Here is a 19,759-nt window from a genome sequence, read left to right as displayed (position 1 = left end):
GTTCGATTTAAAATTTAAAAATAAAACGACTAATACGATGATATGTGATTATGAATAGTCATAATTGTAATTATCACATTAATCACTGGTTTAATTTGAAAAGAAAAAAAAAAAGGCTTCCACACTCATTAATCAGCAGCACATAGAATAGCACTTGATCCAGCACAGCCTGTTATTTATCCATAAAACTCCATAAACAGTTCACTCCATGTGATTAAGATGCTGTGTCCTCCAACTTGAAACATTTTTACGGACTTACAATTAATTAATTGTGTCATATTTATGTATTTAACATTACGCTTAGATGGCATTCCACAGTTTTTTGTTTTTTTTAAGCGAATTTACAACGCAAAAAACAACCCAGACCTCATTTTTTCCGCCCGATTGTTCCATGTGTCTTCACGATTATATCTGGATCAGGATTATCCACACGAAAAAAAATGCTTTTTGTAAAATATAAACCAGATTGAAATCTGTTTGCTCAGACCACCTCTGAAGAAAGTCTGAGACATGTTTCATCCAAATGTTAAACAAGTGTAAATACATCCATCTTTCCAAACCCCATTCGACAGCTGAAACCACTCCCACACCCAATACTCGATACAGTAACGCAGATGGTCCGCGACTGCTGACTGTCACCATTTCACACTCATCAACCACAATTCAGCTGGTGGTCAGGTATTATGAGCTGATCTGCATGTTAGACACAGTGCTAACCAGAAACACACTGGGCTTAACGTTTGTGGTTAACGTTTTATCTGGATACACAGCACAGGACGTGACCAGGTGTAAGCGGGGTCGAAATGTCCAACAACACAAACTAGATCCCCAAAGTACCACAAAATATCCAATAACATAAAACAGATCAGTGAAGTAATATTAAACCTTCACAGATGGTCAACAACGGACAAATTAGATCCAGAAAGTGTCTTTCATAAAAACCCGATCAGTAAAGTAACACTGATCCTGTAAAAAAAAAAAAAAGTCCAATAATGTGAATTAAATTTGTAAAACAATCAATAATGAAAACCAGCCCTGTAAAAAAAAAAAAAAAAAAAGAAGATTAATGGACAGTAGCCCAAATTAGATCCCATAGCGTTCCATGAAAAACTTCAAATACACCAATAAAGCAACGTTTTGCATGTAAAAGTGGCATAAGCCATTTAAAACAAGGCAACAGTGTTAATTACTTCTATAAAAATGAACAAATTAGTACCACAAGCACTATAAAAATGGCCAATAATGCAGATTAGCTCTGTAAAATTAGCCAGTAATGTGTACCTTTGTTTGTACCCTTTAGCGCTGGTTAAAAAGGCAAATTACATCTATAAACGAACTCTAACACTAAACATATTAATATTAAATCCGTACATTTCTACAAGCACTGTAACAATGCTCCGATAAAGTGAATTCAATCCATAAACAGTGTGCACACGGCCAGTAATGTGAATTTGATATGTAAGGTACGGTAAGATTGGTTAATGAGCCCAATAGAAACAGATAATCAGTAATTTTCCTAGCAGAAAAGGGTAGTATGAATTAGCCATGTAAAATTAGCAAATAACCTGAATTTGTCAAGTACACTTCTTAGCACCTTAGCAATGGCTAATTAGCCCAACAGAAAGAAACTTGTCTTGTAGAAATGGCCAATGAATTTGTAAAGTATCTTTACCCCTGTAGCACTGGTTAATAATGCTCGTACTGTAAAATTGCGCTAGTAATAAACTAATTAGCCCAATAGCTACAGCTACTGAGTAGACCTGAAAAAAAATGAGCCAACCGTCTAAACCTGATTCATAAAGTACCACCATGAAATGCGCTGTTGTGTAAATACAACACCGCGAACTTTAAATGGCCATAAATTCTCTTCCTGCTTAATTCAGTGCAACGGATTGTAATAAACCCCCATGTTTAATCCGTCCCCTAGGAATAGATATTTCAGGCTTGTTAATGATAAGGGTAATGATACTTCTGTGTATTTATCTTAGATTACGTGGCTGTTAGAAGATTAATAACCCTGTGGTCGCCTTTCAAATGGAGGCGAGTCCTGGCAAAGTCCTGGAGCGCGATGAAAAGCTTCTTGTGTGTGGCTTCGTTTAGTCTGATAAATGAGCGACGGCGGCTCGGGGGTGAAAAGACATTTGGCAGGACTTTGAATTTCCTGAAGAAAAGTGTTTTTTTTTTCCCCTTCACTGCAAAGGTTTCCGCTACGCTGATTAGACGTAGAGCCGAAGGGGCTCCAGTAGATGAGGATTTGCGCAATTAAGTTAATTTCACATCTCAGGAGCAGCATTTCCTCCAAAAACACAGAAAACCATTTTCTGATTATGACACTTTATAAAAGACTTTCGTTTCATCTGCCGAGAGAGAGGTTGATTTTATAAATATCCCCAATATCCACACAGGGATCAGAGGAGCTGATCTTCTAGGATCCTTTAGATCCTTTAGCATCCGCTTTCAACTGCGAAAAGGAAGTAGCTAATATACGGACAATCATGTGACCTTTAGCTTTCGATCTCCAAACTGAAAATGCGAAGTCTACATTTCCAGGTCGCTCCTTCGGATTGGCTGTGATTCATTTGAATGTGATTTGCGTAATCATTTACACTACACAACCTACACGAGCTTTGATTCACTGCAAATGATTCACAGCGTCCTAATACGCTAATAAATCAAGGCTCAAACAATGCATACACATAAGAACATTAAAGCTCTATCCATAAAACATTAGGACACGATTTTTTGACTCGTTGCTACGGCGATACGGAAGACGCCTTAAAAGGACACTTACCTGTTTTTGTCAGGTGAAGCCACGGCCAATAAAATTTGCCTGACGGAATAGGCAATTCACTGAAGGGGAAAGGACGTGAGACATAAAAGCCTTTTTTTTCAGTACACTACTTTTATATTAAGTAGTGTCACATGATTGATGGCTAGTTTTTAAGGTTTATTCAACAATAAATAACAATAATAATAAAAAAAAAAAAACGATTTTTTGCGATGCGATGAATTGTACATCATAGTGATTCATTTCATTTGATTCAAACTGAATCATTCTGAATCAAATTCTGAATCAATCTGAATCATTTCAGATTTTATCATCAAACAAAATCTTTTTTTTTTTTTTAGCAGATATTTGAATGTGAGATAGTTTATGCTTTTCGTGCACTTTTCTGGAGTCTGAGGCAGAAAAGAAAGGAAATAAGTAGCTGTGGGGAAAAACGATAGCTCTCTCAGAACCTGTTGCTTCATGCAGTGATCGTAATTATCCGTCAAAAAGGCTCCAAGTGAAATTTACCTGCTCACAGTAATTACAGCACGTCTCTCTCTCTCTCTCTTTCTCTCTCTCTCTCTGTGTTTGTCCTGGTTACCATTCATATGCGCATTTCATAAACCAAATTAGCTTCTCGTCATGCTAGAATCCTTTCCATGGCTTTGATTTAGCCAGTGTTACGTAGGAACAATGTTATTTTTTTCTACAGACACACCACATACGTAATGTGAGCTCTGTGTGAGTGTGTGTGTGTGTGTGTGTTGGTAAAAGAAGGGGCTTCTGCTTCTGATTGAAGAGCCTACACACACATACACACACACACCAGAGCGTTAACTTTATGTTTTCAGTATAATTTGGTTAGAGAAGGTGAGATGCAGATGGACCACACATTAGAATTAGCTGCATGTTGTTCATGGTGACTGCAGAGCAGCAATAGCACATGCTACGCTAAATGCACTCCAGGTATTGATAACACGCCTTTAAAAAGTACACTGAAAGAAACTTGAGAAGCTAAGGGCAAAAAAAAAAAAAAAATGCAATGATGAAGTTAGATTTCTTTCCAACTAAAATCATGTTTATTTCATTCAAATGCGAATTTTGTTTATCTGGTTCAATTCATTTGGTATGAATTTGAATATGAATGAAGTTCTTATGTTTAAGCTGTGATTCATTTTAATGAGTTGAACTCAAACTATGTGAGTGCTAATTCAATGTAATTAGTTTTCATTCAATTGTTTCAGGATAATTAGTTTTCATTCATCTGATTCAATGTAACTACTATTGATTCATTTGATTCAGTTTAGTTTAGATTTTTTTTTATTCGGGGTAATTACTTTTGATCCATTTGTTTCAGTGTAAATATTTCTTATTCTCATTTGACTCAGTGTAATTAGATTTGATTCATTTGATTCAATGTAATTAGTTTTGATCCATTTGATTCAGAGTAATTAGTTTTGATTCATTTGATTCAGAGTAATTAGTTTTGATCCATTTGAATCAGAGTAATTAGTTTTGATTCATTTGATTCAGAGTAATTAGTTTTGATCCATTTGATTCAGAGTAATTAGTTTTGATTCATTTGATTCAGAGTAATTAGTTTCGATCCATTTGATTCAGGGTAATTAGATTTGATTTGATTCCTCACGCAGGTTAGTCAGTAATATCATGTAGCTACACTTTGAGCTTTCTAAACTGTTTACATTTCATATTCTAAACAGGTTTCCTACATCATTTGCTATTTCCTGTCTTACTTATTGCTTCCTGTTTCACTTCCTGTCAGGCTTTCATCTCAGGAGGGACGTGATGGCCCGAAAGATACCAACAGTTGAATCTTGCCTCCTTTCCTTTCTATTGGTGAGTGCTGCTATATTAAAAAAAAAAAAAAAACAAAAAAAAAAAAACAGTATATATTTATATTTGACCACATAAAATATATTGTATCTTGAAATTGTAACTGTGTATAATTTTTATTTCAAAATTATAGTACTAGTAGTGTCATTAATACTACTCCTTCTACCATTACTGCTAGTACTATTACTACAACTACAAATAATAATAAGTAACTAACAAGTAACATGAGATTAAAGCCAAATTTCTCACATGCTCAGCTCAACATGGCTCAGTAACACAAATACAAAAACACAAAGTCCAAATGTAAGTAATAATAATAATAATAAAGAATTAAAGCTGCATGCAGCATTTTCGGGGGCCAAGCACCCAGACTCGGTGAGCTGCACATTCACAGACGCGCTATAATTGTAGCAATCACAGGAAAGCAGAGCCATAACTTTAGGCAAAGGGATTCAAGAGTGATTTGTAGTTTGACTCATGATGTGTATGTTTTGACCACAGACAGTGGTGGAATTCTCTGACTGTAGGAGGAAAGATCTAGAAGAACAAATGGGCAGCAGGGTGGCATTGCTGCTGAATTGTTTAGACAGGTGTCAAGGTGACGTGAGCCAAATTTGGTAAAGATCGGACAAAATTTGGAGGAGGAGCAGCAAAAATGGCAGTTAGATGGAAGCATTCTTTAGCATGTTACTGTTACTTTTGACCAGTAGGTGGCGCTGGCACAAAATTTGTTGCATAGCCTCAGGTCATGGTCCTGAAGATGCCTACCAAGATTTGTGTCAGTGTGCAAAGTCGTTGCTGAGATACAGCCTCACTTCCTGTTGAGTTGCTTCGCTGTCAGATTTGTTGGCCCATTATGGATAAACCATTTGGAACATTCAAAATTTTTTGGATCATTTTTGTGAGGCTTACTCTGAAGATGATGTGTGCCAAATCTGGTGATGATTGGAGAAAATTTGTAACTGTTTTTGAAAAAAATCCAAGATGGCAGAAAATCTAATTAGGTGGAAATTGACGTCATAGGGTCTGACGTCATTGACCTCGCCCCGACCCAGGGAATCCAGGGCTGCCTGGCTTTTAGTTTTTATATAGAAATTTTGGACACATGTTTCAAAAGTTATGACCATAAACGTGCTTCCAAATAAGGCCCAAATTTGACCCGATGGTGGCGCTAGAGCTTTGACAGCACTAGGTCCAAATTTGGTCAGAATGTTCCTTAGACCCTCCCCAATCAGTGTGACAACTTTCATAACTTTTTACCAGACGGTTCTTTGGGCTGCCATAGACACCCGAGCCAGAAGAAGCAGAAGAAGAAGAAGAAAACATAGAATAACAATAGGATGCTTATGCACCTTCGGTGCTTGGCCCCCTAATAATAATAATAATAGTAATAATAATAATAAGTATACATATCAAATGGGAACTGTGTTATTATCGATGTTATATAATTATCTATATTATTATTACTAGTTGTCACTGCCTCGGTACGCGAACAATTCCTTCCTGACTCTGATGTTTATTTTCGGTGTCTTTCCCTCACTCTCTCATTCCATCTCCCACCGTTTTCTTTTTTTTTTTTTTTTTTCCTCTGGCTCTGTTCCCAGACCTTAATTTCTCTCAGCTCGAGGCCCTTAATGGTAGGCTTTTAATTCCTCCGTCCAGAAAAGCCGTGGGATTAGGAGACTTTAGCATAATCCTGTTTATTATGCTGAATTACTGTTACAAACCGCTTCTGTTTTTTTTTTTTTTTTTTTTTGTACTCGTTCCTACCGCACAGGAAGAGAGCGTCTACAGAGTCTCACAGGTTACTGCGAGAAGAAATTTGAAACTTTGCCAACAAGCTTTTACTTTGGTTTAATTCAGACTGGTGTGAATTACTAACTATGATTTATTTATTAACAAAATGTAGCTAGCATGTTATTATATAGGCTAACATTACAATAAGGAGATGTTCTTAGGTTAACATATTTAGGTAGCTAATATGCTATTAATTGTGGATAGCTGGCTAGCCTTGACTTGTAATACGCCCATTTGCCAGAGTTTTCGCAGTTAATGCGTTACTCCGACTCTTATTGGAAGGTACGCTAGCAGTAACAAAGAATATTAGCGAATAAAGTCATTCACATTGTGAAATAAACATCATAATTCACAAATCTTCTGATAAGAGGGCCGAATTTTGGGAAATCTACATGAACATAACATAAAATTTTCCATAGGTGCGTTAGCAGAAATGAACATTATCGTAGCTGAAGCGATCGTACAAATTAAAGCTTCTTATTATTTTGGTCACGTCAATCATTTAAAAAATTATTAAGATAAATTACATCTATAACATGTCTTCTCTTAAACTGTAGCAATAAAAATATAAAAACTCAACATAAAAATATTTATTTCACTGTTTATGTCCACTTACGACCCACTTCACACTCACGTCACGTCACATATCCGTAAAATTTATGTGCTAATGATGTACGTTATCTGCACTGAAAACATGATAAACCACATTGTTTTTATAACCGTTCCCTCAAATCAAGTTTTTTTCTATTTTCAGAATCAAAAGTTTCATTTTCTGGATCACCTGCATTCATAATTCATGAAAAAAAAATAAAAAAATAGCTGTAAGAGCATCAGCAATCAACTGGCGAAGATTCACGGTGATAAGTGCTAGGGCAACACTAACGGGACAAACACTACAGTACACTACTCCAGTAGGGGGCGACGTTTTGAGATGCTTTTCTGCTCACCACGGTTGTACAGAGTGGCTGTTTTTACGTAACCGTAGCCTTCCTGTCGGCTCGAAGCTACGTTTTCTGAAGGCCCGCACCAAACATAAGGACAAAAAGCTTTAACAAACGTCGTAACGTCAGTTTCATCTTCACCATTCGTCTTTTTAGCGCGCGCGGAAGCTAACGATCGGATCGCAGAGAACAGCGCCGTAAATAGCGCGTTAATGCTGAACACTAAACGTCTTTAATTTCCTTTAAGCGCACTATTAACCGATAGCTAACACCTCTAAAGCACATCCTGACCAATCGCAAAGATTCGTCATGATAACGTGAAGCCAATGAAGAAACAAACAAACAAACAAACAAACAAACAAACAAACCCAGGCATGAAATCTAATCCAGTGAAGAGAAGTTGACTAGATCTTTCACTGATTTATCTGAATGTGTGTGTGTGTGTGTGTGTGTGTGTGTGTGTTGCAGGCCTCCAGTGTGTATCCGCTGAGGGCTGAATACTCCAGCTGTGGAGAAAATGAGTTTTATAACCACAGCAGCAGCAGCTGTCGGCCGTGTCCACAGTGCCAACCGGGACAGGAGCCATACATGGTATAAACACACACACACACACACACACACACACCCTGGAAAACCAAAACAACCCAAATACGGCTCACTGCACATAACCACACCACGGTTTATCTTAGGTTTGAAAAGAACAAGTGATCTTAAACGAGTACCGCCGCCTCTCCTCTCTCTCATCCTCTTCTTGTCTTTCATCCCTCTTCCTGTTTCTCTCTCTGTCTCGTTTCTCTATCTTCTTTAATTAAGCACTCTCGGCCTGTAATAGACGCGGCCTGTGATCTATTTTCGTTTTCGATGCTTTCGGAAAGGAGATCAAAAAAAAAAAAAAAAAAAAAAAAGGGCCCTTGATCTTTAGGCAGCCTCTGAAGGGCGCCTAGCGAGGGTCTTTGAGCGTGACATCAAAGACCCGGAAGCTCAGAGCGCTCGCTTGTGTAGACGTTTGTATCAGATCAATTATTTAATATTGGTATCTTAAATAGATATTATTGACATTTGTGACTCCTCAGAGGTTCATACAGTACATTATAATACGAGTGTGAAAGTGTGAGAGTGTGTGTGTGTGTGTGTGTGTGTGTGTGTGTGTGCGTGCGTGAGACACATAGAGAGAGAAATTTATTTCTTAGTCACAGTACTATGTTTATGAGAACATTTGGTCCCCAGAAGCACAATACAATACAAGTGTGTGTGTGTGTGTGTGTGTGTGTGTGTGTGTGTGTGCGCAGAACTGCGGCTACGGCGTTAAGGACGAAGACTACGACTGTGTGTCGTGCCCTCCAGGGAAATTCTCCAGGGGAAAATATGAGATTTGTCGTCGTCATAAAGACTGCAACGCGCTGTACAGAGCCACGGTGCTCACACCGGGCACGAGGGAGAGCGACGCCGAGTGTGGACCCTGTTTACCCGGGTGTGTGTACACACACACACACACACACACACACACACACACACACACACGCGTTAATGTACCCAGTTAAAGAGGAACATCTGCTTTCCATCACTTTTAATGTAAATATACAAAGTGCTGCGTTTCAGTGGAACGTTATTGAGTGTCTTTAATAAACTGAAGGCCGGAGCTTTAAGAAGTCTCCGAATATACGACCACTTATTTAGAACAAAAAAAAAAAAAAAAAAAAAAAAAAAAAATCGCAGTAAATCCTGTAAATCCATCTCTGATCAAAAGAAGCTCGGATATTTTGCCTGTTATGCGATATTGGGATTTTATTACTTGCATGTGTCCTTCATTCTCTCGCTGCACTACGCAAGTCATCTGACCTCCATTTTGTTTTTTTTTTTTTGTCTTAAATTTATTTTAACGTAATAATAATGTGAAAATGTTCAGCACGTCAATTCCACAGGCATGCACTACTGTAATGATGTACAGATTTTATTCGTTTTTTCCTGCATTGTGCGATTTTCGGGATTGTTTACGATTGTTATCGTCTCTCTGCGTAAAGTTAGCGTTTTCTTTTCCTCTCGCAGGTATTACATCTTGGAAAATCGTCCCAGAAACATCTACGGCATGGTGTGTCATTCCTGCCAGAACGCTCCACGGAACACCAAAGAGTGTAAGACGTGAAAACCAAACCCAAAGAACATGTATACGTTTACGTTTCTTAGAAATAAAACGTAGCTAGAACAAATAAAACGTAGCTAGAACAAATAAAACGTAGCTAGAACAAATGAGAGATGATTTTTAAAGCTTTAAACCACGTTTTTTTCTCATCTGTTTATCACAATATGTAAAAACCACACTGATACTTCATCACACACACACACACACACACACACACGGTTGTTTTTTTTTTTAATTAAAGACCTCACATCGTGCCTTGAAGACCTTTAAAGGTTAAAAAGTATGTAGACGAAAACACGGAGGTAAAGACGAGCCGGAGCTTGCCAGCTAATCTGCAAATTACAGTCGCGCACCACAGAGTTAGCATCTGATAATTAAAAAAAAAAATGAAGACATCCGGAGGGTGTTAAAAAAAAAACAAAAAAAAAAAAAACAAGATTATTAACTTGCTTCTGCACGCAGCAAAACAGTCCGCTTTCAGTACTCGTGAGTATAAACGTTAAACTTTAACGTCGCTTATCACGTGTAAAAATGTTTCATAATAATAAAGATTCATAATAATAACAGATTAGCATCCTGTTCTTCCACCTTTAGTGTTACTGTGAGAGACACGTTTCGCATCAGCGGTAATAACCTTAGCATCATTAATAACACTATCATTAGCTTCAGCCTCAGGATCGTTGCTGGATCATGAAAGACAGACAAGAGCAGCTTTCCACCACTAGACCCGATCAATACCGAACGTTTTATACGAAGCGTTTAAAATCCATAACACACACACAACCGCTTTAGTCTTCTGCCAAAACAGCAATCACGCTCCACTTAGCAATTAATCAGTCAAAGTCTGGACTTAAAAACCAGCCGCTGAATGACTTGAATAAAAGCAAGGCTCGGCTTGTCATATCCGCCAACATTTCCATCATTACAGCAACTCCTCCAAAAAAGAAAAAAAACATGCTAATTTTATCTATTTTATATCAAGGTGTACATACAGTACCGCTGTTTTTATCGTTAAGCTATGAAAAAATAAATGATTGCAGTCAAAACACTCAATTTTGTTTAAAAAACAAAACAAAACAACAACAACAACAAAACCTTCGCTGGCTTTGTCGGTACTACTTTCAGCTACAAGGACGCAGGACGTATCTGAAATATATTTGGCGGTTATCTACTTTCTGCTTGACGTCTGATGAAATAAAACCTCATTTGTGAGTTACGATGATATATTTATATGTATGTATATATTTTTTTTTTTCCCCAGGTATGCGAACGACCCCCGTTTCGTCGAACCGTGGCTCGGGAATATCGTCCACCAGCACCACCACGTTCCCCCACGCCGAGAAAGGTACGGGAAAATTTTACGTACGTGTTTTTTTTTTTTTTTAATTTTCATATATATGTTTTTAATATTTCTTTTTATCCATTACAGATCCAACGGGGCAAGGTCACCTAGCAACAGCCCTCATCATCGCCATGTCGACCATCTTCATCATGGCCATCGCCATAGTGATGATCATCATGTTTTACATCCTGAAAGCAAAGCCGAGCGGCCAAGGTGAGACGACGTCACGCCGGGTTTTTTAACGTAAGGTGTACGTTAGGCTCGCTAGCCTCGGTAGATTCCCCGGATGACTCGTATAAACGTACGTAAATAACGTGTAGCGAGGAGCGTATTGTCCACACAGTCGTGTTAGCTTGCTAAATCACTAGCTAAATAGCTAAATTTCCATGAGAGATACGAAATTTCGTTGTACGTTACATGCAATGACTCAAATTCACTAGATCATGTGACATGACATCAGCGCACCAGTAGTTTGGTAGCGAACTTGCCTCCTCCTCTAACCAGTAAAATAGAAAAATCCATTAAAACCATCAGAGATTTCCAGTGCTTCCTTTGAGTTCTCGGTGGTTGTTCTTTCGGTAATTTTATCCCGAGGCTAATTATCTATCCACGAGAGAAGGTTCTCTTGAGTTCTGGTGGTGTTTTCTTAGTAACCAGTAAACCCTTAATGGAATCCCACAGGAATCTGATGGAAACTATTATAGACTTGGCTACTAGTTATAGTTACCCAGTGTACTAGTTAACCTAGTGCTGGGTTCGTTTAATAAAGCAGCATGGCGCGCTGTTACAGGAAAATAATCAACAACAGGGTGGTGTCATGCGACAACATCACAAAGTTGCTTATTTGCCAATAGCAGCATGAAGTCCTGAAGTCATACTTTTTTTTTATCCATTTCTAGTAACACGTAGTGCTGTGGAACGTCATCTTCCGCTGGTCACATGTCCCTGTGAATCAGCTGTTACCATGGAAACGATAATGTACTAGAATGAGCGCTATATATATGTAACCTGCGCAGCTGTCAGAGCTGCTGTTCTAGAAAACTAATCAACTCCTTCCGACCAATCAGAGTCCAGCATTCAACAGGTATAAACAGTTACGTTGTAAGACGGGATTTGCATCCAGCTGCCTCTTACTCGGTACGAGAGTGCGGTCTCGGGAATAAACCATAAATGAAATCATATGAGTGTTAGATGGTGGTCTTGCAACTTGAGACACACACACACACACACACACACACACACACACACACACAGAGAGATATTTGCTTTGAGATTCCATAAAAAAAAAGAAAAAGCTCGCATTAAATGAAAACAGCAGTTGGAGTAAAGAGAGACAGAGAGAGTCTGCAGGCTCGGGGGAGTGTTGTTCATGTTTTAAATAAAAAACCAACTCTGAAAAAAAATGTTAAATGACAAGTTAATGAATTGACTGTCTTATTGTCTTGTTTTTGTCTTTTTTGTTTTTTTTCCCCAGCATGCTGTTCAGGCCAGATGGTGAAAACCATAGAGGCTCCGACCAACAAGCAGGAGGAGAAAAAAGAAGCTCAAGGTGGGGGCAGGAATGTAAAAACAAATCATCATTTAAAATAAAAATTACCCCACGCCTATCTCCAGACACCTCCACTCCCTCGTTCACGGAAGTGTGTGTGTGTGTGTGTGTGAGATGGAATGTTTGGCGTTCGTTCCTCGCTTCAGGCCATAAATTCTCCGACTTCGCAATAGCATAATGACCCTCTTTTCTCGCCTGCCTCAATTATCCTGCTTCACTTATCCTCGCTGCGATTACAGACTTCAGCTGTCAGTTTACGGCAAAAGGTCAGAAAAGCGCAAATTATTAGCTGAAAGTGAGGGACGGAGAGATCGGGCGTGTCCCAAACGCTACTGTTTAACTATTTCCTTTAATATTACGCACTCTACGACATCGTACATATTCAAACTAATACGTAAAAGATGTGTCGATATAAACTTAATATCTAAGTTAGCTTTTGTGTTGAAATGCTAGCTAATAACGAAGAAGAAGTTGCACGGTACGTGCCATTTAGCTAGCTAACGCAATGAACCCTCATAGACGACTAGCTACGTAGTGTTTAGCTAGCTAAAGAGGACTACAAATACGAGTTAGCTGTCTTGTTTTTTTTTCTTTAGTGCATTTTCTTTTTCTTTTGAAAATCTGTGAAGTTGTTCGCATGCGTCCGTTTAGCTAGCTAACCACGTAATGCTACATTAGCTAGCAAAAGGTAATCATGGGAACAACTTCACAGATTTTCAAAAGAAAAAAAAGGGGGGGAAAAAGACAAACAGCTAACTCGTATTTGTCAATAATTTGAAGCGTTAACAACGATAACAACACGTAATATCACGTAACCTCTTATTAACGTTGCGTTTTCTCCATTTTAAAAATTTGTCACACATTTGAAAACGAGTATATCTAATCCAATGCTAATCCTGACTTTGTACCTGTTTGTTTGCTAATCGAACATATGTAATTGTTTATTTTTTTATTTTTATTTTTTTTAGAGAATGCCGTAATATTCACGGAGAAGGACGAGTTCAAGCCTCCTCCAACAAAAGCAGTAAAAAGGTAAGGCATGTTTTTTTTTTTCGTTGTGAAGAAAACAGGTTTAAATGTGAGAGACATCAGGGCAGCTGCACTCTCCGTGAACTCGAAACTTTCTTTCGTTTTTTTTTTTCCTCTGCTGCTAATTAAGTCACCACAGGACAAGTTCCAGCAGCGAAGGTTTTAGCTGCTAGCGCTTTCAGCGTGTTCAGGAGTGAGGACGAGGCTAAGCTCACTGCAGCTCCCTCTTCTTCTTCTTCTTCTTATTTTATTTTTTTGGACTGGAAACATTATGCGGTTTGAGGTAGTTTGATGAAAACGCACCTTGGGGGGAGGGAGATGTTCGTTCTGCACACACACACACACACACACACACACACACACACACACACAGCTCTGAGGGATAAATGAGGTGAGTTTTGCTGTGAAAAGCTTTTTTTTTCCCGACGTCTGGAGAATGACAAGCCACTGAGTCATTTCTAACAGACAGCAATAATTACACTCATCAACTCCACCTCAGTCCTGATTTTTATATCACTGTTATTGAGCTGTAAAATTTTGAACATTAAAAATGCCACATGAGCTAATTAAATACACACTCCTGTGAAAGGTTAGCTTAAAGCTAGCTTAAAAAATCTAGTAAATAAATCTGAGGAAAACTAGACTTGTAGTAGCCCGGAGTGATCATTTAGCCGAGGTGAAGAACAGTACGAGTCATCTTTTTTTCTTCTTTTCCTCCTCCTCACACCGCACGTATGGCGGCTAAGTGGCGCATGCCAGCCAATTCGCTAATGCTAGCGGCTGCCAAACCCTGACGCGGGTATCGGGTTTCTGAGGAACAATGACGTTCTGTGAGCATCTCGATCTCGTCTTTGTCAACAAGGAGCTTTTATTTTTCTGGCTCGGGATGAAGGCGAGGGCGAATGGAGAGTTTTTACAGTTTGCTTAGCTACAGGTTAAAAACAGGAGGCGAGTCGCTGCCTCGTTGTGTACTCAGCGTACGCATTATTTACACCGAGCTAAATACGAAACACGGTTTCAAGGAGCAGCTTTTCAACTTCCAGATGAACGTCGAAAGTTGTCTTTAAGCTGCTAAGGTGAAGCTTAGCTTTAGCTACAGCGGTGCTAGCAAGCGCTACGTGGCAGTTAACATGGCTGTATTTCCTGTTATATTAATTTAATTAACTAGCCATTTCCATTTTAGCATGCTAGCACATAGCCAAAACATTTTGTTTTGTTTCGAATTTATTGCTCAAAGAACAGCACACACGTTAGAATAGTGATGCTAACATCGATGCTAACGCAATGGCAGCTGAGCATGTGGTACAATTTAGCAGCCATTTTGAATATCATTAACGCTACGCACGCGTTTCTTTTCAGCGAAAACGACGCGTCGTCTGAGAACGAGCAGCTGCTGAGCCGCAGCATCGACAGCGATGAAGAAGCGGCGCAGGAGAAGCAGGGAGCCACCGATCTTTGCCTCTTATCTCTCGTTCATCTCACTCGAGACAAGACCTGCTCGAGCAACACCATCAACAACACCATCAACACCACCGTCAACAACACCGTCAACAACAACAACAACTGCAGCAACAACAGCAGAACTATGGGGGTGAGACGGAAAATCCAGGACTTACTAGTTAAAGATAAAAAGTAAAAAAACTAAATATCATAAAAAGGATCAAACTATAGATTAAAATAAAGAAAATGGAGCTAAATCAGAATACTGATTTAATCCAAACATGGAAATAAAGAGTCATATCAGGATTAAAATTCGAGCTGATCCAACTACACATTACCGAAAGAAAATTCAAATAAAATAAAACGTGAGAATGAAGTAAAAAAAGAGCAGAAAATTTTAATTTTATGTATACGTAACAAAACGGAAATATACATTTAAAAACAAGAATGAAGTCAAATACAATAATCAATTTATTTATATGAAAATTAAAATAAAAATTTAAAAAATGGGAGTAAAATGCAGGCTAAAAAATAAAATAAAAGTAAAACGTGAACGTAAAAAATACAGTAAATCAAGATTTTAAAAATTTGATAATCAAAAATGTGGTAAATCTACATTAACTAAAAATATATAGAGATATTATTATTATTATTATTATTATTATTATTATTATTATTGAAATAGAAGTAAAAAAACACAATGTGGTGAAATGCAGTGACTACAGGCTAATAAATAAATAAAATTACTGTAGAAAATTAAGAAATTGTACATTTGACAATAAGTAAAAAAATTTAACTAAAAGTAAATAGTGTGAGAATTTTTTTTTTTTTAAAAAGTAGATTTAAAAAAAAATAGGTAAAAAAATAAAAAATGAGAATGAAGCAAAGCGCATGAAGTGATGATACAGAACAAAGAAAATGAAAATATGAATTAAAAAATAAGAATAAAGTTAAATACTGTAAGATTTGATTGTTGTTTTTTTTTTTTTAAATTCAGGGTAAAAAAAAGATTATGTAGAAAAAGTCATAAAAATATGAACTAAAGATGAGAACAGTTTACTATCACAGATGTTAGCAATCTGAACATGTACTGAACATCTTATTTACACAATAAGATTCGACTCGGAGAAACGAAAAGTTAGTATCGGAGTGTTTGGACTGAATTAAGTGCTTTTATCCTTAAAAAAAAAAAAAAAAAAAAACCAAATGAACACCGGCAGGCCTGAAGTCAGCTGACACCAGATCAAACGAGCATCTCATTCTGCCAAGCTTCTAAACCGCTGCTCTAATCTTATAGCCTAGTTATGTTGGTTCAGGTTTCCACACACACACACACACACACACACACACACACACACACACACACACACACACACACACACACACACTAATCCACTTGTGTTTCTCTGTTGCTGCAGATTCACAGTCGAAGGAAAAAAATCCTGGAGTTGTACGCCAAAGCGTGCGGTGTTGCCGAGGGTAAGTCGTCTTCTCTTTCTAGAAATTTCACTGATCTTCAAGTTAAACTGTTTTGATACAAAAGTCAAACAGCACTGCAAATGAAGAGCAGTGTACTCTATACGTCAGCAATCACCTAAATAAATACAAAGAAATCAAAATGTCTGACTATACATGACAAACACTGGGCCGTATTCAGACGTTTAACCTGGACTTTTATATACGTTTATATTTAAATGGATGAGGAAAGTTCCTGGTATTCAGAGTCGGGTTCGGCACATGCCTTCACATACAGATCATTAAAATCACCTGCATGTGGTTCACGCCTCCGAGGTTGACGGAATTGTCTCGAGTAGAAGCGTCCGAGACGGAGAGTTTCTTCGCCACCTTTAAACACAAACGCTCCCCTTTGAACCTGATAAATAATCAGGGATAGAAAATGCCGACTGCCAATTTTAATACGATGCAAGAGAACAGCATCAGACAATTTAAAAATGAAAAGTAGTGTAAAAAAATAATACAATGTTTAATAAATATTATATTTTCAATATATTATTGCAGTAATAGCTGTATTATGGTATTAATCAATACAATTAAATGAACAATATGGCTTCATTATTCAACAGTAAATAAAATAGCACTTGATCCAGCACATCCTGCTATTTTTAATTTTTCTGAAATTTTTTAAAAATTGAAATGAATGAAGCTACGAGATACTAAATCGAGGGCATGAAATTGAAATGTCTGTGTGGGACGTAATAGATTTTATAACTAGTCTTTTTTTTTTAGTCTTTATATAGTCTTTTAACCAAACTAAATAAATAAAAACTCCTCGTAGAGGATCAGGAATAATCAGTTTCGAGTTTAAAGAATGCAATAAAAGTGTGGTTTTCTGAGTAAGATCTCAAAACGAACATGTGGAGAAAGTGAATTTGAGGACATCTGTCATGCATCTCGTGTCTTGAATGCATTAAATCTGAGCAAACAAAGCAGGACATTTTGTACCAGGCTTTTCTACAGGGATCAACTTGTGCATGTTTTTTTTTTTTTTTTTTTTAAATCCTGATGTTTTGACAGCGAAATGAATGCCACCTGCAGCGACTGGCACTGTGCAGAATTAACGCTGACCTCTCAGGGCTTCGGGATAATGCGTTCCAGCAAAAAACAAGTCAAACTCAGTTTTCACTTCGGCCATGACTATGTTAAGGGGACAGTTGAGGTCTCGGGAAGTCTGTGAAGTGGAAATCAGGACACAGTCCAGCTCAAGTCAGACCTACGAACCTGGACTTAATTAATCACAAACCCAAAGCTTGAAAGATTCAGAAATGAAACATTGCAACAGTTTTAAGTAGCAAAGCACCAAAGAAACATTTTGCATTTGCAAACTACACATTGATACACACTGCCTTGAATCAGGTTTCACCCCCCTGAACTTGTCTACATTTTGTCGTGTTACAACTTGGAACTGAAATGGACTTAACTGGGATTATACATCATGAATTTACACAAAATAACCCATAATGCACCTGTTTCTGGAAAACCCCAGAGTCTGTTAGAGAACATATATACCTAAACAAACGGCATCATGAAGACCAACGCAGCCATCAAAACAAATCTGGGACAAGGTTCTGGAAAAGTATCATGATTGTCGTTTGATTAAACGAGTAAAAATGGGAGGAATGTGTCATAACCGCGACTCTGCCTAGAGCAGGACGTCCACTGGGTAAAGAGGGGATTAGTCAGAGAAGCATCATGAGGCTAAGGGTAGCTCTCAGAAATGACACTACTACCACCACCATGCTTCACGACATATAATTCCAATGAAGTTCCAGGTTGTAACACTACAAAATGTGGAGAAGTTCTGTACAATAGAATGGTCTAGGTATTGTTTTCGATATCTCATATGTTGCTATAAATATCCACATAACATCCCTGATATAGTGAACAGCACAATATTACGAATCCTCGATCCACCTTTCAGAAAATAATTGCACCTCATGAGATCATTGTTCTATGAAGTCATTTTAATCCCTTTGTGGCGTCGTGTGTCTCCTCCTGAAGGTGTGAGTCCGGTCGAGTTGCCCTTCGACTGCCTGGAGCGAACGAGCCGCATGCTGAGCACCACCTACAGCGCAGAGAAGGCGTTAGTCAGGACGTGGCGTCACCTGGCCGAGAGCTTTGGATTAAAACGTGACGAAATCGGAGGGATGACGGACGGCATGCAGCTCTTCGACCGCGTCAGCACGGCCGGATACAGCATCCCGGACCTGCTAGCTCGACTCGTCCAGATCGAGAGGTTAGACGTGGTCGAGGCGCTATGCTTCGATATTCTCGGAGCGCCCCCTTCTGGCCAGCATCTGACGATTTCTTCACGTTGCGCTAGTGTTTGAGAGACCCGAGATCCCACAAACTAAGCGGCAATGAAGAAAAATCCTCTCCGCGCTTCTGTGGTGAGATTCTCAGAGTGTCAGAAAGAGCAGCGCCCCCTTCTGGCCATCATTTTTTTTATCCCGTTTAGACTTTTCGATTGCGGCTGTCGCAAAATTCTTCTTTGAAAAGTCCAAAAAAAAGAACAATGTTGTGCTGGACACCCAGAATTACAGGCCTCTTCTTCACCAAACGATGTTATTTTTCATCCTGAATTAAGAAAATGAGAGGTTCGACAAATTCAAGAATTGTGTGCAAAGTTTCTTAAGAATCTTTTTCATCTTACAATGAAGTATTTTGTCTGAAACGTCCTGTTTCTCGTGACGTTCTCCACAATTAGTCCAACTTCTACTTTTTTTTATTTCACATTTAGGATGCTGATATAAATTGATGTTAACAATCCTGATAGCTACAGATGTCAGACCATGTTATAGCTTAAAAAAAAAAAACGAAAGTACATGTGTATCTATGCAGCATTTTAACTGAAAGATCATTTGAATTGGTTTTTACTTGTATTTAAAAGTGCGATTTTCATTTCACAAGGATCGTTAGACGACGGTCGTCCCTGCGCTGCCTTCCAAACAGCAGATCTTCAGAACGGACCCTCGGTATTTTGAAGTATGCGCGATCACAATATTGCGTGTCGAATATCGCAATATGTCGTATAAAAGATTATCGACACGTCTAATATATATATTTTATAGTTATATTGTGAGACGTATGAGATCTGACAAAAATGTTTCTTAATGACTTCAGATTTTTGTGGACCAAATGATGGACTGAGAAATGAAACTGTGTGTGTGTGTGTGTGTGTGTGTGTGTGTGTGTGTGTGTGTGTGTGTGATGCCCTTGTGGCCATGGCTAATTCTCTGGTTCTTACCCTAATTTGCTGAAATTAGTGGATTTATGACTTTCGGTATAAAGTGCCTGCGATTTCCAGCACCTCGTTAACTTTATAAAAAAAAAAAAAAAAAGCACGCAGCTAACAGGAGCAAGGAGCAACACAGCAGAA

The 19,759-nt window shown here is 38.2% G+C and overlaps 1 protein-coding gene across 1 annotated transcript in view; it reads left to right on the top strand.

The window, feature by feature from the left end:
• The window catches only part of edar (ectodysplasin A receptor), a 24,708-nt gene extending 5,234 nt beyond the window's left edge, over positions 1-19,474 (top strand). The window contains exons 2-12 of the mRNA XM_034304279.2: positions 4,554-4,627; positions 7,831-7,953; positions 8,652-8,833; positions 9,409-9,494; positions 10,764-10,847; positions 10,932-11,057; positions 12,319-12,393; positions 13,362-13,425; positions 14,782-15,013; positions 16,281-16,341; positions 18,382-19,474. Of these exons, the coding sequence (XP_034160170.2) occupies positions 4,577-4,627; positions 7,831-7,953; positions 8,652-8,833; positions 9,409-9,494; positions 10,764-10,847; positions 10,932-11,057; positions 12,319-12,393; positions 13,362-13,425; positions 14,782-15,013; positions 16,281-16,341; positions 18,382-18,710 (1,413 nt within the window). The 5' untranslated portion in view covers positions 4,554-4,576 and the 3' untranslated portion in view covers positions 18,711-19,474. The remainder of the gene's footprint in view (positions 1-4,553; positions 4,628-7,830; positions 7,954-8,651; positions 8,834-9,408; positions 9,495-10,763; positions 10,848-10,931; positions 11,058-12,318; positions 12,394-13,361; positions 13,426-14,781; positions 15,014-16,280; positions 16,342-18,381) is intronic.
• Positions 19,475-19,759: the final 285 nt, after the last annotated feature.

This window comes from Pangasianodon hypophthalmus, chromosome 5 (assembly GCF_027358585.1).
Source record: "Pangasianodon hypophthalmus isolate fPanHyp1 chromosome 5, fPanHyp1.pri, whole genome shotgun sequence".
NCBI classification, from domain to species: domain Eukaryota; kingdom Metazoa; phylum Chordata; class Actinopteri; order Siluriformes; family Pangasiidae; genus Pangasianodon; species Pangasianodon hypophthalmus.
Note: the sequence above shows the minus strand (reverse complement) of the source record. Positions and strands in the feature narration are given on the sequence as shown.